The 18,195-nt window shown below is 42.0% G+C and overlaps 1 protein-coding gene across 1 annotated transcript in view; it reads right to left on the reverse strand.

Moving 5' to 3' along the window:
- The window catches only part of LOC112112901 (sacsin), a 104,913-nt gene that overhangs the window by 41,514 nt on the left and 45,204 nt on the right, over positions 1-18,195 (reverse strand). Inside the window, exons 4-5 of the mRNA XM_026653536.2 lie at positions 12,244-12,329; positions 7,368-7,479 (exon numbers count right to left, since the gene is read on the reverse strand). Of these exons, the coding sequence (XP_026509321.1) occupies positions 7,368-7,479; positions 12,244-12,329 (198 nt within the window). The remainder of the gene's footprint in view (positions 1-7,367; positions 7,480-12,243; positions 12,330-18,195) is intronic.

Here is an 18,195-nt window from a genome sequence, read left to right on the forward strand (position 1 = left end):
TAGCACATGGAGTTCTGGAGTCCACATTTTAAAAGCAACGTTGAAAAACTGAAGAAGGTGTAGAAAAGAGCAAGAAAAAGAATTGGAGGGCTGGAAAATTGCTAAAAGAGTTCAATCTGTTTAGCTTATCAAAAGAAATTTGAGAGATGACTTGATTATAGTGTGTAAGTACCTTCACAGGGAGGTGATTGGGTACTAAAGGATTCTTTAATCTATCAGAGAAAGCCAGAACAAGAGCCTACTGGCTGGAAGTTAAAGCCAGCCAAATTCAAATTAGACACAATTTTTTATCAGTGAGGGTGATTAACCACTGGAACAAGCTATCAACGGAAGTGGTGGATTCTCTACCACTTGAATTCTTCAAATCAAGACTGGATTCCTTTCTGGAAAATATGCTTTAGTCAAACAAGTTACTGGGCTCAATGCAAGAGTAACTGGATGAAATTCTATAGCCTGTGTTATAAAGGAGATCAGACTAGAGGATCTAATGGTCCCTTCTTAGCCTTAAAATCTATGACCCCCAAGGAAGAAGAGAAAATGGACAGACAGTCTGAAATACACAGAAGCAACGCTCTCAAAAATTATATTTAGTGGTAAGCAACCATCGCTAGTAAAGTTGCCTCTATCCATTCACACTTACAGGATTTGGCATCTCTAGCCAAACTGTGGAACTGTATAGAAAAGCTGTGTCAGTTGCTGGAGTGCAATAACATTCTCACACTATGATCTCATCAGCCCCTTCTACATAGATTCCAAGGCCAGAAGAGACCACTGTGATCAGTTAGTTAACCACCTGTATATCACAGGCTACAGAACTTTCCTGAATTAATTCCTAGTTGAACTAGAGCACATCTTTTAGAAAAAACATCCAGTCTTGATTTTAAAAATTGATAGTGATGGAGAATCCACCACAACTCTAGGTAAACTGTTCTAATGACTAATTTCCTTTTAATATAAGAGAACATGCCCCCTAGCCCACCCCAGTTCCTCCTCCCAAACCGACACAGTCCTGAAATACAAAGAATTCCAAGGCAGAGGGAAGGCAGGTGGGTAATGTCAATGCACAGAGACAACTCTCGAAGAACAACAATTACTAGTAAGTAATCCCTCTTTCTCTGAGGGCCTCTGTGCATTCCCACTTATGGGAGATAAGCAAGTAGTGTGCCCCATTAGAGGACAGTGGGTGAGGAGTTCTAGGCTAAAACTCTAGCTCTACTCTGCCAAACTGAGCATCGGATCAGATTTCAAGTCCCATGAATAGTACTTAGGAAAAGAACTCCATGTTACTGCTCTGCAAATCTCTGCAATGGAGGCCTATCTCAAACAAGATACAGAGGTAGCTGTAGGTGTAGTGGAATGCGTCTATAACCCAGAGGTAATGGTTTTCTGGCTAATGAACAACAATGTTCAATATACTTCCTAATCCATTATGAAAGAGTCTGTTTACCTCTAGACTGGACCTTACACCTTTCCCTGTAGGCAACAGTCTATTAGATTTTCTAAAGGGCTTAGACCTGTCCAGGCAAAAGAGTGTAAACAGATCTCTTGTGGACGGGCATAAGGTCTGGGGAAGAAAACAGGGAGGAAGACCTACTGTGACAGATAAAATTCTTAGGCATAAAGCTGGAATAGGTGGAGAGGTCATGAAGGCAATGAGCTCACTAACCCTCTCAAGCAGAGGTAATTGACATTACAAATGCTGTTCTAAGGAAGCTCAAGACAGGAACTCAGAGGGTAGGCCCATTAACACTGTTAAAAGCAGCTTCAAGTTGCTGTCTGAAAAAGGACCTCTAGCAATGGGAAACACATTAGTCATTCCCTTGAGAAACCTGGAGACTTTGAAGTGAGAGAATAGAGGCTTGTCTTTAATCAACATGTGATAGGTAGATATAGCTGCTAGATGAACTTTTAGGGAAGGTGCTGCTAAACTCTGTGATTTTAAATGAAAGAGAAATGCTAAAATTGCAGGGGCTTCTGGCCCATACGGGGCTAAGCCTTTATCCTTCACCCAACACAAAAGCCTTGTCCATTTTAGTTTGTGATGCTTCAAGGTAAAATTCCTTCTGGACTGTAACAGTACTGTTTGGATCCAGAATGAGTCTCAGACAATATTCCCTCTTGAGTATTAGAAAATATTTAGAATATAATCGCTTCCTTTGGTGCTGGAGGGAAACATCCTCTATAGCCCCCTTTTATAGAAGAGAGATTATTTCCTCCCAGAGTAGTCTCTCATCAGAGGGGTCCCCAGAGAGAGAGAACTGGAAAGTGAGGTGGCCTGGTGTGAAATTGGATTGAGTAACCATCTCCAATGGAATCTACCACCCAATGATCCAAGGTAATCTCACACCAAGCATTGTCAAACAATGAGAGACATGGTTTTAATTCCAGAGAGAGACTCATAGCTCTATAGCATTCCAATAAAATTGCTGTTTCTCAGAGAATATGCAGGGAGGGATCCTGCTTCTGTATTGTGGTCTTTTAGCAGGAGCAGACCCAACAGTGGCAAAAGGCTAGCATCTCCTCTGAGACTGTGTTCTCTGTTACTGCTGGGAGGGAAGTAGAAAAAGTCTCATTTTTGAAGTAGAAGATGCCTGGGAAAACCCTACGGATCAGGCTTAGCCCTTCTGATCTTGATTCTTTCTAGAGTCCCATCTGTCTTATCACTGTAAAGAACTGAACCCTCCAAGGAGAGATCCTCTATTAATGTTTGTGATTTTAGTGCCAGCCTTGATGATCTGAGCCATGAATATAACCTTAGAGCTACACTAGTGGCCATGGCTCTGTCAGTAGAGTCTGAGGTGCCAAAATACTCTTAATGCATGTCTGACTAATGTTCTACCCTCAACAACAAAGCTCTTAGCTGCTTCCCGTCATCCAGTAAAGAGTCAAGAATAGGATTAAAAGCACAGCTATATCTGGACATAACAGTCCATAACAGTGAGATAATTTGCCATTCAGAAGCCAAAGAAGGAGAGGAATATGTTTTTCTCCCAATAGCATCCACTTTATGCCATTCTCTCTCTCCCAAGAGAACAGTCATGGACACCCTCCTACTGTTGGAGAGTTTCTAGGCTTCACAGACTAGTATGGAATTAGCAGAGGGGTACTACAATAAAAAGTGATAACCGTCCAAGGACACGAGATACATACAACTGGTTCTCTCTGATACTGGTGGGGACAACACTGGAAAGAGTCAAATATCTTCTGTTTGACTGAGTAAACCTGGGAATAAAGGAAAACAACCTTGCCCTTTGTCTGCCATTCCATAATGTCAAAAAGGACACAGGGTGTTTCTGGTGCTAAAACCCCAGTCAGTAACAATGGATTTCAGGAAGGCGGATTTTGGTAAGCTCAGAGAGCTGATAGGTAAGGTCCCATGGGAATCAAGACTGAGGGGAAAAACAACTAAGGAGAGTTGGCAGTTTTTCAAAGGGACACTATTAAGGGCCCAAAAGCAAGCTATTCCGCTGGGTAGGAAAGATAGAAAATGTGGCAAAAGACCACCTTGGCTTAACCACGAGATCTTGCATGATCTAAAAAATAAAAAGGAGTCATATAAAAAATGGAAACTAGGACAAATTACAAAGGATGAATATAGGCAAACAACACAGGAATGCAGGGGCAAGATTAGAAAGGCAAAGGCACAAAATGAGCTCAAACTAGCTACGGGAATAAAGGGAAACAAGAAGACTTTTTATCAATACATTGGAAGCAAGAGGAAGACCAAGGACAGGGTAGGCCCACTGCTCAGTGAGGAGGGAGAAACAGTAACAGGAAACTTGGAAATGGCAGAGATGCTTAATGACTTCTTTGTTTCAGTCTTCACCGAGAAGTCTGAAGAAATGCCTAACATAGTGAATGCTAATGGGAAGGGGGTAGGGTTAGAAGATAAAATAAAAAAAAGAACAAGTTAAAAATCACTTAGAAAAGTTAGATGCCTGCAAGTCACCAGGGCCTGATGAAATGCATCCTAGAATACTCAAGGAGCTAACAGAGGAGGTATCTGAGCCTCTAGCTATTATCTTTGGAAAATCATGGGAGACAGGAGAGATTCCAGAAGACTGGAAAAGGGCAAATATAGTGCCCATCTATAAAAAGGGAAATAAAAAACAACCCAGGAATCTACAGACCAGTTAGTTTAACTTCTGTGCCAGGGAAGATAATGGAGCAAGTAATTAAGGAAATCATCTGCAAACACTTGGAAGGTGGTAAGGTGATAGGGAATAGCCAGCATGGATTTGTAAAGAACAAATCATGTCAAACCAATCTGATAGCTTTCTTTGATAGGATAACAAGTCTTGTGGATAAGGGAGAAGCGGTGGATGTGGTATACCTAGACTTTAGTAAGGCATTTGATACGGTATCCCATGATATTCGTATCAATAAATTAGGCAAATACAACTTTGATGGGGCTACTATAAGGTGGGTGCATAACTGGCTGGATAACCATACTCAGAGAGTAGTTATTAATGATTTCCAATCCTGCTGGAAAGGTATTAACAAGTGGGGTTCCGCAGGGGTCTGTTTTGGGACTGGCTCTGTTCAATATCTTCATCAACGACTTAGATATTGGCATAGAAAGTACGCTTATTAAGTTTGCAGATGATACCAAACTGAGAGGGATTGCAACTGCTTTGGAAGATAGGGTCATAATTCAAAATGATCTGGACAAATTGGAGAAATGGTCTGAGGTAAACAGGATGAAGTTTAATAAAGACAAATGCAAAGTGCTCCACTTAGGAAGGAAAAATCAGTTTCACACATACAGAATGGGAAGAGACTGTCTAGGAAGGAGTACGGCAGAAAGGGATCTAGGGGTTATAGTGGACCACAAGCTAAATATAAGTCAACAGTGTGATGCTGTTGCAAAAAAAGCAAACATGATTCTGGATGCATTAACAGGTGTGTTGTGAGCAAGATACGAGAAGTCATTCTTCTGCTCTACTCTGTGCTGGTTAGGCCTCAACTGGAGTATTGTGTCCAGTTCTGGGCACCGCATTTCAAGAAAGAGGTGGAGAAATTGGAGAGGGTCCAAAGAAGAGCAACAAGAATGATTAAAGGTCTAGAGAACATGACCTATGAAGGAAGGCTGAAAGAATTGGGTTTGTTTAGTTTGGAAAAGAGAAGACTGAGAGGGGACATGATAGCAATTTTCAGGTATCTAAAAGGGTGTCATAAAGAGGAGGGAGAAAACTTGTTCACCTTAGCCTCTAAGGATAGAACAAGAAGCAATGGGCTTAAACTGCAGCAAGGGAGGTTTAGGTTGGACATTAGGAAAAAGTTCCTAACTGTCACGGTGGTTAAACACTGGAATACATTGCCTAGGGAGGTTGTGGAATCTCCATCTCTGGAAATATTTAAGAGTAGGTTAGATAAATGTCTATCAGGGATGGTCTAGACAGTATTTGGTCCTGCCATGAGGGCAGGGGATTGGACTTGATGACCTCTCGAGGTCCCTTCCAGTCCTAGAATCTATGAATTTATAAACTGCAGGATATTAGCCATTCTCCCAATGTGCTCCTGGAATTTTTTTTTCATTGGGCGAGAGACTAAAGAAGACCCAATTCGGTCTTCAGGGAATGTACTATCAGTATATTCTTCAATGGGAGACTGTTCCATCTCTTCTGAGAGACGCCTCCTCCCAACTGTCCCTTTAGAGCCAGGCTCATACTAAGGACCTTTGCCTTCAAGACCACCTGATGCCAATATTATCACTGATGCCAATGTTGGTGCCAAAGTATTTCTTCTCCCAGAGGGTTGGACTAGATGACCTCCTGAGGTCCCTTCCAACCCTGATATTTCTATGATTCTAATATGCAACCTTCACAATATTCCAAAATAAGACCACTCTCAAGTATTTTTAACCTAGCTAATGTATACCATCCCAATGCTCAGACTAATCCACTTAAAGAGCCATTGTATGGAAAGTGCATGCCCTTTAAATCAATCCCCAAAGCTTAAAAAGTCTAGGTAATTTCCTAAGTGAACTAGCGCTATCTAAATAAAAACAAAAAGCACTTTTGACTTCTAAGGTATGGAGTCTAGCTTCCCCCAGGTAAGAATGAGACTTCAGGTAGAATACTAAGAGATTAATGACCTTAGGGAACTTAGGCAGTTTGGGCAGCTCTTTTATAACCTTGAGCTCCAATTGTTCAGTCATGAGAGGGTATGCATGTGCCCCAAACACAAACAGCTCCTCAGAAAGTTCTCAGCTCTGTGATGCCAGTAATGTGATGTGATCCCAAAAACAAGACTATACAAATGCTAGTTCAGAGTATTCTACCTCAGCCATTTTGTCAGATCTCAGTGAGACTTCTTAGACCCAACCTGCAAGTTATTCTCAGATTCCAACTTGAAATCTACGAAGCACTATTGTCTTATTATTATTTGTATTCTAGGAGCACTTAAAGACATTGGTTGGGGCCCCATGGTATTAGGAACTGTCCAAAAATAGAAGGCCATGCCCTAAACTGTGTACAGTCTAAAAGGCGAGAAAAACAGATATATACAAACAAATATGCAATATGGCAAAAGTTACAGTACAATTCCCCCAACCTGTCATTCATATAACACTGCTTCTCTAGTCCTACCTGTTGTTCACCTACGAGTCAAACTCCTTCACAGATCTCTCTTTTTTTTTTTAAACCTCAAGTGCCCTCCTCCCACTCTACTAGCCCACAGAAAAACACAGGGCCTCATTTTGGTTGAAGGGTTAAAAAAAAAAAAAGAAACACCAACTGTCAGAATTATATTACCACTAACTTGAGACATGAGTACAAAAGAATTTCACATTGTAGTTAAGTATTTATCTGAGGAACTGCAAAGAATCACACTTGTTGCAGTTTCAGTAGAGGTAGCTTTTATATTTAACTAAAAAATCTCTGAAATGCTGTCCTCCCCCTCCCCTTTTTTTTTAAGGTAACTACTAGCATTTCCTGGATTTCATTAAGAGTGTTGTCATTTTCAACCTAGTGCCTCCTACTATCATGCCGGGGTACTGGGAAAGTAAAACTAATGATTTACCAACACTATCACTTCTTTCAACACCTTGGGATTTCCCCTGAATGACTCCCACCCAAATACTTATCACTAACTATTCCTGAGGTACCTAAGCCTAAAGCACTAAGATTGTATATTACTAGTAGGCTTAATTTGTGTATGCAGATTGGTTACTGGCCCACTTAACTACTGGATTTGTGCAAAGTATCTGCTGTACCCAAATTTGAATAGTTGTTCATAAGGGTCAAATTCTGCCCTTGAATGCATGGATTCAATGAGTGCCCTACTGGGCATAAATGGCAGACTACTGAACCATTGGGACTCACACACACATATTAGAGAACATGAGCTAAAAATTATATATTTACCCTGGTATTGTGCCATGTCCTTCGACCAGAGAGATTCTGTTCCATATTGAGTCTCATCATACAAAAACCTAACCTCTGTGGCACCAGCATCTTCTGCATTCTGGATCAGTTCCTGAGAGCAAAATAACCTCTAAGTGATTACAATAATTTTATGCTTCATCCTAACTTTAATATTATACTTATAGCTTCCAAACTTGAATGAAGAAAATAATTATAGGTCATTGTCTAAACAATGTTTCAATATATTTTCAACAAGTGTGATTTTCTCCAATTCGCTTAAATTAAAATAGGCATTTCTGAATTTTATTTTAGAGGGCAACTATCATACTCAAACACAATTTAAAAAATGTCAAATTATAAATTTTTACCTTATTAAACTATCGCAAACTGGATTAACACAGCAGTCTAGCAGTAACGCAACATATGAAGAAGGGGATAAGATCACACTGTAACTTTCACACTGGAATCAAGCAAGAAGCAATGCAGGGGCACTGTGTTGAGCTCTGGGTTGGGGGATATCGGAGGTATGGAGTCCCATGTATTATTCTGCAGCAGCCCCTCTCTCCAGCTCTGTTGAGAGCGGTAACTACTGTCTTTGAAGAGAGCAGCATCCAGCTCACTTTTGAACAGATGAGCAGTCATAATAATTGAGGGATGAAGGAGGTAAGGAAGAATATAAAAAGGGGGTGATCCCTAGGAGTGTGAGGCACCTCCTTTCCCTAGACCTGCACCACCACCCAAACATGAATAATGTAATTTTTATTTTTCTATATTTGGTTTTCTACAATATGTGATTAGGACTATGTTTCTATTTACATACTTGATTTTTCATACAATCCAGGATAATATGGAAGTGACAATTAGCTGCAGCACTGTTAAATTACTCAGAGCAGAAGGCTTATTATAAAGGACAATATAGTCAAAAGAGCATTACTAACAGAAATTGACAGAAAAATTCTAACAGTGTGAGTATCAGTATATTAGGACCTAATCCTGAAAACACTCATGTACATGCTTACATTTGGAGGGACTACTCATAGTAGTAAAGTTTAGCACTGTAGTTCTCAAACTTTTTTAGTGGTGACCCCTTTCACATAGCAAGCCTCTGAGTGCGACCCCCCTTATAAATTAAAAACACTTTTTTATATATTTAACACCATTATAAATGCTGGATGCAAAGCGAGGTTTGGGGTGGAGACTGACAGCTCGCAACCCCCCCCCATGTAATAACCTCATGACCCCCTGAAGGGTCCTGACCCCCAGTTTGAGAACCCCTGGTTTAGCACATGTGTAAGTGTTTGCAGGTCCTTAGATACTGCATTATTTTTATTGGACCACCAAATACATTTCTAGGCACCAAAAGATCTTTTCTAAAGACTCCCGGCACCGCCATGGCCTAAAAGAGAAACTTGAAGAAGAGTCTTTCCCCGGCACCGATTCCCATGCCGACAGCGCCGGGGTGCTCCGCATTGAGGAGGAGATGCTCGGCGTGGGATCTGCTGACCCAGGGTCAGACTGGGGATGGAGCACAGCCTCCATCAGAAGGCTTTTCAGGCGTTGATCCCTGTCCTTCAACGTCCTGGGGTGAAACCCCTTACAGATCCTACAACAATCTTTTTGGTGGCTCTCCTCTAAACACTTCAAACAAAGTGTGTGGATCATTTCTAGGCATACACTTGCAGCAGACCTCGCAGGTTTTGAAACCTGGAGACCGCAGCATGCCCCGATGCCGGGAGAGCGATGAGGGGGAACCCCCCAAAGAAAACGTAAGAACTAACTCTAATTAATCTAAACTAACACGAAGCTAACTATTTGTAAGGACTATATACACAGACACTGCCAAAGCACTTGTCAAGACAAGAGCAAGGGATGTTCCAGCTAACCATCACTGGCACTAAGAAGGAAATGAGGGGGTGGTGGGTTGGCAGGGCCCTATATCAAGCGCCATGAAGACGCGACTCCAGTGGGCACGCAGGCCGACCCGACGGATATTGCTGGGGGAAAATCTTATGGCTGCCGTGCACGTGTGCATGCACACACCTGATTGGAATTGACATGAACAAGCACTAGAAGAAGAAACCATGTTTGCCATAGTCTTGAAAGAAGTTAGATGTTAGACAATCTCTCTACTTTTCATTCTAACAACCCATCTGTTCCACATATGTGCAAATGGCAAACTTAAATAAAAACAGCATAGACTACTTCTTGCTAATGTCAACACTACAACAAGTGCATGCTAAAAGCTGGTCAGAGAGATGGAGAAGAAAGAGAAATAGTCACAGTTCATCAAATAGTAATGTATCAACAGAATTGCTGCGTGTTGCTTAGTTGCGCCCATAATAATCATCATCAACAATGGTGCAGGAAGATACAGAGAGATCATCAAACCCCTACACACATTACTACTATCAATTTGAATAGTTGCAGTCCACCATTCCTTCCGACGCCCTTTCTATGAAACCACTACATTTTTTGGCTTGTTTCATTTCAATACTATGTATTTAAAGAATTCCCAACCCTTAAATCAAAATAAAAGCAGCAAAGTTTCTGTCAATACTTCCTTAACATTCTGCAAACAAATCAGCACACACAGGGCAGCTCTAGAACTTCCTGCCCTGGCTTCTGGGCAGCAAACCTTGCCTCTCTCCTCCCATTGTAAGAATAGACAAAAACTTTCCGAACCTAACTCAGATCACAGGCACCTGAGAGCTTCAGTTTAGAGTATTTACAGCTGGGACTCTGATACTGGAATTTAACCCCTACCACAAAAAAAAAAAAAAATGCCAGTGACTGGTTTGTCAGGGCCTCCTCCTAGAAGCACTACTGGGACACTGTGTGCTACAGAAATGGAACACCTATACATCTTATCGATTGCTCTGATCAAGTTCTTTCACAATTTAAGATTTCACTTAACAGAAATAAAAAAGTAAGTAAATAAATAAAAATGTTTCTAGCCTTTATGGTTGCAAAGAAAACTTTTCAATGTGGTGATGTCTTATGAAGTCTGCAGAGGGGAAAAAAGCTCTAATTGCCCCATTCTTCTTAACAAGGTGGGAAATCTGAAACCTAGTGATGACAATATAAGTAATAAAACTGTTGGTTGTTCCACTGCTAATCATTTTATCTGACATATCCAAAAAGTCTGGTAATGTAGGCTAAGTACTACAGGTTTTTTTTCCTTTATACCAGGGGTCTCCAACTCATTTTACCTTAGGGCCAGTGCCAGTCCTCAAATCCTCCCAGCAGGCCAATGTCACTCATGCCGCCCAGAACCCGCCTCCCCCAAAAAACTCTGCCCCCCACCTGCCTAAGGCTCTGGGATGGAGTTTGGGTGGGGGAGGAGGTCTGGGGTAGGGGATTGGGGTGCAGGTTCTGGGAGACAGTTTGGGTGTAGAAGGGGTGAGAGCTTGGGCTCTCGGAGGGAGTTTGGGTGGGGGAGGGTCTGGGATGCAGGCTCTGGGATGAAGTTTGGAGGCTGGGGAGTGTGTGGGGAGGGGGTGCAGGCTCTGGGAGGGAGTTTGGGGGCGGGAGGGGGTATGTGGAGATGGGGTGGGGATGCAGGCTCTGGGATGGGGTCGCGGGTGCAACGCTTACCTGGGGCTCCAAGGCGGGGTGGGCTGGGAGGCCTCCGCATGCTTCTGCCCCCAATTACCGCCCCTGTAGCGTCCCATTGGCCGCAGGGGCGCTCGGGGCGGGGGCAGCGTGCGGAGGCACAGCCCCGTCCCGCCCCTGGGCCACAGTGAGGGGCCAGCAGCCACTGAAGCGAGCAGGCAGACGCCGCTCAGCTCTGCTGCACTGCCGGGGCCCCTTAGGGTGGAGTGCCCGGGGTGGCAGGTGGGGCCAAGGGAGAGTCCCGGCCCCAAAACTGCTGGAGCCCCACAGGCCACATTGGGGAGGCTCACTGGCTGCAGATGGCCCGCGGGCCGGGAGTTTGAGACCCCTGCTTTATACTCTAACCCTTGGAGAGATATAGGTCTGCAGTCTCCAGAGCTGGCAATATGACAACACCTTTAATTAGCACTATTTTCATTTTTAAACATCCAGGGACAACTATTCATGTATCTTGTTATTGCAACTCAATTCTTTACTAGAAATATTTTTCTGCTCCTATGGAATTGATGGACTCATTATTATTTGTATTTCTCCAAAACTGTGCTAGCTGTTTTACAGAAAAATAAAAATACAGACAAAATCGCTGCTCTGAAGTCCTTAAAAGTGCTTCTAATCTAAACTATGTTACTTTATAGTACTGTCATGATACATTAAAGAGAGAGACAGATGGTTAAACAGGAGGAGATGGTTTAGGTAATCGGAGAATATCACAGATTTCAGAATAAAAATTAATATAATAATCTTCCAAATTATATCAACACTATGGAGAGGTGAGACAAGCAATTTTTGGAATTACTCAGATACAGTATTCAAGAAAAGCAATTTAACTTAAAATAAGTTCTATTCATATTACTATTTTATTTGTTGCAACATGCGATGGTAAAGAATATTTTGTAACAAGCAAATTTTAAAGGTTCAGTTGGCCTCCTCACATAAGATGCATTGTGATGCTTTTTGTTTCAGTAATCAACATGAAATAATTATGAAGTGAAGTATCCAATAAAAATCAATTGTTTCTGTTCATGTTTTTTACAAAATACATAGTTCTTTTGTGATGAGCAAAAAGAATAGGCCATAAACTAAAAAACAACAACTCACCTGACACTGCCCCCAAAATGGAAAATTATGGAAAGATATATGTACTTATATCAGAATAAACATCTCATGAAGTAAAACAATCTACAACATATTTAACAATGTTTAAAACAACATTAATCTGTGGGGTATATTTACTTAACAATAATAAGTACAATTTATTTTATACCTTAAGAATCTGTCCTCCTTCTGGATATCTTCTTAAAATGTCTTTAAGAAAATCAACAAGTGGTGGAGTTGTTTGGCCAAAACGGCCTAAAAATATAAAAAGAAAAAGCAATTGGTCATTCTGTTACTGGATTTAATTTTAGATTTATACTGTACTCATCATGTGATTACTGGGTTGCACAAAATTATTTTTTAAAATTCACTCAATGCCAGGTGCCAATGCCATAAAAAGCTCCCACCACACAAATAAACCATATGTATATGGCACAATTAACCCTCTTAGACAAAAGTATGTGAAAACAGAAGGCTCTTATATCTTGCTCCAAAAGTCAACACACCTTGCCTGCTTCAGATCTGTAGGGTAAGAAAATTCCAGGACCAAGGTCTTACCCCAAGTACACTCTACTTCCACCCTCTGATGTTCAAATCGAGGTAATATAAGCAAGAGGATCCTACTTGTTTTTTACTATTATGATAGTACAAGGTGGAGAAAAGTAGACTGTCATGAACCTAGAGACCTAAACCATATAGGTCTTTGACAAGCAGTGTCAATGTATTAACTCACATTAAAAGCTAGTCCAGCCTGCAGATAAAAGTGAATTAATTACACCTCTACCCTGATATAAGGCGACCCGATATAACATGAATTCGAATATAATGCGGTAAAGCAGTGCTGGGGGGGAGGGGTGCTGCGCACTCCGGCGGATCAAAGCAAGTTCGATATAACGCGGTTTCACCTATAACGTGGTAAGATTTTTTGGCTCCCGAGGACAGTGTTATATCAGGGTAGAGGTGTATGTGTAATAGTTGTTCTCTGAAGATGTACATCAGAAAGTATCAACATTCTTGGATTCAGATTCTGGCCTGTGACCAAAGCTGCACTTTTGAAACTCAAAATTCTAAAGCTGTTGCTTCCAGCAAGGAACATGCACCAGTCCTCACAATGGAAAGTAGGCACTCGTTGGTGTTCTAACTACTATTCCTTTTACAAGCAGTTTGTGAAATAATGTGCATAAGTATATAAAAAGGAATAGAATAATAGGCAACAATTACAGATTTCTCAAGTATGTGGGGAAGAGGTTGATCTATAATGATGTCTATCTTTATAGAACAGTATAGAAAAAATCTCTTTTCTAAAGATACCTTTTATAATAGATCACCATTTAAGGACCTTGAAAGCTTCAGGAATATCTCTATAAAACAAAATTTAAGAACAAGAAGCTGCAACAGCCAGCTGATGTAGACAGAGACTTTTTTGTTTTATACAGAAGTATAAGATATCCATAAAACAATACTGACAGCTCCAAGATGAAGTAAATTGACTAGGGGGCAGGTGAGTTTGAGGGCTTCTATCCTGAGAAGAGGTTTTGTAAGCAAGTGTGGATTCTTGCCTAGAGGCTGCATCTTAGCAATAATGCTTAAAGAATGTGTTTAAAGAATTCCACATAGCTGCTCTGCAAATCTTCTGGACAGAATCAGTTCAGATGCTTCCTATCATATACTGGGACACTGCTTACTTCACTGAGGGCACCACAAAATCAACTGAAGCAACCTAAGTGATATAGCTGACGGAAAACGTTAGGCTGATTAACATTTCTTGCTAACTTCTCAGGTCAAAGACCTAATCTATCAATGTCAACGAATATTAGACTGTCTTGAGAATATGACTCATTCAAGAGTACAGTTTGCAGTGCTTGAGATGTCAATCAGGTTACACTTGACACAAATGTGGCTCCATGATTCAGAGAAACTACGCCTTATTTGACAGGACACTGGCAGAATTCACCACTGAATTACAGTGTTGAGGAAGTAGGGGCAAATCTTCAACGTACTCCAGTAACCAACACAATGGGTTTTACTGACCCTGTTGGGGTTGGCAAGTGACAGCTTCAGGGCCTTCCTTACTAAAGAAGCCATACTGAGTCACACTAATGGTCCATCTAGCCCAGTATCTTGTCTTTTAACAGTGGACAGTGACCGATGATTCAGAGGGAATTAATAGAACAGGGCAATTTTGAATGATCCATCTCCAGTTGTCCAGTTCCAGCTTCTGGCAGTTGAGGGTTTAGAAACACCCAGAGCATAGGCTGCATCCCTGAGCATCATGGCTAAATTACCCCATTGGTGGACCTAGCCTCTATGAATTTATCTAATTCTTTTTTTTAACCAAATTATACGTTTGGATTTCACAATATCCCATGGCAAGAGTTCCACAGGTTGACTGTGTGTTGTGTGAAGAAGTACTTCCTTATGGTAGTTTTAAACCTGCTGCCTATTAATTTCATTAGGCGACCCCTGGTTCTTGTGTTATGTGAATGAGTAAATAACACTTCCGTATTTACTTTCTCCACACCATTCATGATTTTTAAGACCTCTGTCATATCCCCCTTTAGTCGTCTCTTTTCCAAGATGAACAGTCCCAGTCTTTCTAATCTCTCCTCATATGGAAGACCTCTAATCATTTTTGTTGCCCTTCTCCGTACTTTTTCCAATTCTAAATTATCCTTTTTTAGATGGAGCTACCAGAACTGCATACAGTATTCCAGGTGTGGACATACGATGGATTTATATAGTGGCATTATGATATTTAATGTCCTATTACCTATCAATTTCCTAATGGTGCCTAACATTTGGTTAGCTTTTTTGACTGATGCTGCACATTGAGCAGATGGTTAAGCAGAGAACTACCCAAGATAACTCCAAGATTTCTTACTTGAGCGATAAGAGATAATTTATACTCCATCATTTTGTATTCATGGTATGGATTATTTTTTCCAATGTGCATTACTTTGCACTTATCAGCATTTAATTTCATTTGCCATTTTGTTGCCCAGTCACCCAGCTGTGCGAGATCCCTTTGTAACTCTTCACAGTCAGCTTTGGACTTAACTACCTTGAGTAATTCTGTATTGTCTGAAAATTTGACCTGTGTTCAGGCTGCATCACAGAATCAAAAGACGCAAGATTGAACTCTTGATTATTTGTGGCCAAAGCCTTCAAACACTTTTGGACTGACTGTGCATCAGACTTACAAGTAGTGTCTGAGGAGGCCAGGATTGTTTTTAAGGTGCTTTATCTAGGACCTGACCATTCATTGTGACATCCCTCCAGAACCTGAAATGGAAACCAAGATACTCGAGTCTCACTATTCCTTCGCTGTCAGCAAATAGCCGTGAAATCCACTGGCAAAGTGTTTGTCTCATTCCCCTCTAGTGCTGGTTCACATAGAGGATGGCAGCCTACCATTGCTATCAGTTACTCCATTAGCTCAAGTGACAGAGATCTGTACTGTGGATGAAAAGGTTCCAACCCTGCTGATGAACCATGTGGGCATCAATATAATTCCACATGGTGGAAATATGGGTTTTTTTAGTTTGCTTTTTCAAAAACCTAGGAAATTACACACAAAACACTACATTAAAAAAACATTCTGGTTGCAAGGTCAAGCACTCAGAAGTTAGGAAATGCCAGAATTAATCCCTGTGCAACATTAAGTCAGCCCTCCATGTTGTAGCCCATAGAGCTAGCTTTAGCATTTATTTTATTCAGCAATAATGCAAGGAACCCACAAGACTGGATCCTGTAAGACAGCTGTTAGCACAAGGCTTGAGGCCTATTAACTTTGACACAGATAAATGGCCTAACAGTCACCCCTAAGTTTTGGGGAACTGGGAATAGTGTTTAAGGGGGAAGTTTGTTCATAATGACACCAGCCGGCCACAGTAACATGAGCCAACACCAGCTTTTGGATATTTTAGGATGGGAACATCTGCAGATGTCTGACCCACAAGAGTGCCATAGCAACGAACTGATGTATATGATAATAAGTTGAGATAATGAATATAGTAACTTCTAGGAGAAGGTCACCCCAACATTAGTAGGGTGAGGAAATACAAATAAGGAAGAGGAGAGAAACCCCTACTGAATAGGTTTCAGAGTGGTAGCCATGTTAGTCAGTATCAGCAAAAACAATGAGGAGTGCTTGTGGCTACTTAGAAACTAACAAATTTATTTGGGCATAAGCTTTCACGGGCTAAAAACCACTTCATCAGATGCATGGAGTGGAAAATACAGTAGGAAGATATATATACACCGTTCATGAAAAGATGGGAGTTGCCTTACCAACTGGGGGGTCAGTTCTAACGAGACAATTCGATTCAACTGGGCTATTATCAACAGGAGGAAAAATCATTTTTGTAGTGCTAATCAGGGTGGCCCATTTCAAACAGTTGACAAGAAGGTATGAGTAATAGTAGGGGAAAATTAGCATGGGGAAATTAGTTTTCAGTTTTTGTAGATTTCAATTAAATTCAATTAAAGTCACTACAAAAACTAAAAAACTAAAACCTAATTTCCCCATGGTAAAAATTTGAGGTGTAGACATGGGAGATTTTATCCTTGTGGAAAACCGTGAAAGGTGGGTCTGCCATCATAGCTCCAAGTTCACCGACCCTTCTCATGGAAACAATAGCAATAAGGAAGGCGATTTTCCAGGAAAAGAAGGACATGGAGCACAATACTAACGGCTCAAAGGGTGGCTTCATTAGCATGGAGAGAACTAGATACAGGTCCCATTGGGGTGCGACCATTTGTATGGGTGAGAAGGTTCTGATGAGGCTTTTCCAAAACCTAGTGGTTAGCAGGTGCATAAAGATAGAGTAATCTTCCATGTGGTACTCCTGGAGCAATTCTGCGCCACTGCACATGCGCAGAATTTATGTCCCCCGCAGATATCTTTGCTACCCTGCAGAAAAATGACTTTCTGATGGAGAAGCAAAATGGAAGCCACAAGCGTGGTCAAGCAACCCTCCCCAGCAGTATGTTTCGGGTGCCCAGGGCAGCTGGCAGAGAGGTAAATCACCCACCCCCAGATTTCTCCCCCAGCTGCAGGAAGCTCTGCAAACTCACCCACCCACCCCTTCCTGCACCCATTGCTCCTCAGCTGCAGGGGGGGATCCCTACACAGGGAGCTGCTCTCCCATCCACCTGTGCATCCAGATCCCCTCATACCCAGACCCTCCCGCCAAGCTTCACCCTCACTTTCACCTGGACCCTCCTGTAGAGTCCCATTATCGCTGCACCAGAACCCCCCCACACACACAAGCCCTTGAGCATCCAGATCCCCCGCACCTGCATCTCCCACTGAGCCACCTGCACCCAGATTGCTCCACACAGAACCCTCTCAACCCACACCTGAATCCCCCCACACTAAGCCCCTCCATACTTGGATCCTGCCTTGCTGAGCCTGCCTGCCCACACCTGGTGCACCTGGCACAGAGAGGAAGGGCCCTGGGGTGTTTCTGGGGCAGGCCCGGTCCTTGCGCTGTGTCAGGGTTGGGTGCTGCCTCACCACTGAGTCCATATCCCCGGGGGGGAGCTTCACAGTGATCTCCCACCTCTGTGCAGCCAGTGGCCTGTGCTCCCCAATGCCATGCTGGAGCCTCCACATTTATTTGACAAATAAAATGTGCAGAATTATGCAGAATTTTAAAATATTGTGTGCATAATTTTTAATTTTTTGGCACAGAATTTTTAATATTTTGGTGCAGAATGCCCACAGGAGTAATGTGGAACACACTAATTGCTGCCAGATTAACTCTCCAAGAAATGAGGGCGAGACCTGATGATTTTAATGACAGAACGTAATCCAGGATGAGGGGGATCCCCATCAATTCTGGTAAAACTCCTTGTTGCCAAACCCAAGATGAGAAACATCTCTACTTGGCTCAGTAACATTGCCTAGTGGAGTTCTTTCTGCTGCTGGAGAGAATGTCTTGCACAGCCGAAGAGTATGTCCGTTCTAAAGCAGATGCCCCTCTGAATACCACGCCCTGAAGTGGAGCGCATGTGGATTGGGATGCCTGATCTCGCCGTTGTACTGGGTCAACAGATAGAGGAAGTTGAGGATGGGAATTGATGGGCAGGATGACATGCGGACGAGACTGGGAAATTG

Source organism: Terrapene carolina, unplaced genomic scaffold (genome assembly GCF_002925995.2).
Source record: "Terrapene carolina triunguis isolate 2854851 unplaced genomic scaffold, T_m_triunguis-2.0 Scaffold141, whole genome shotgun sequence".
Taxonomy (NCBI): domain Eukaryota; kingdom Metazoa; phylum Chordata; order Testudines; family Emydidae; genus Terrapene; species Terrapene triunguis.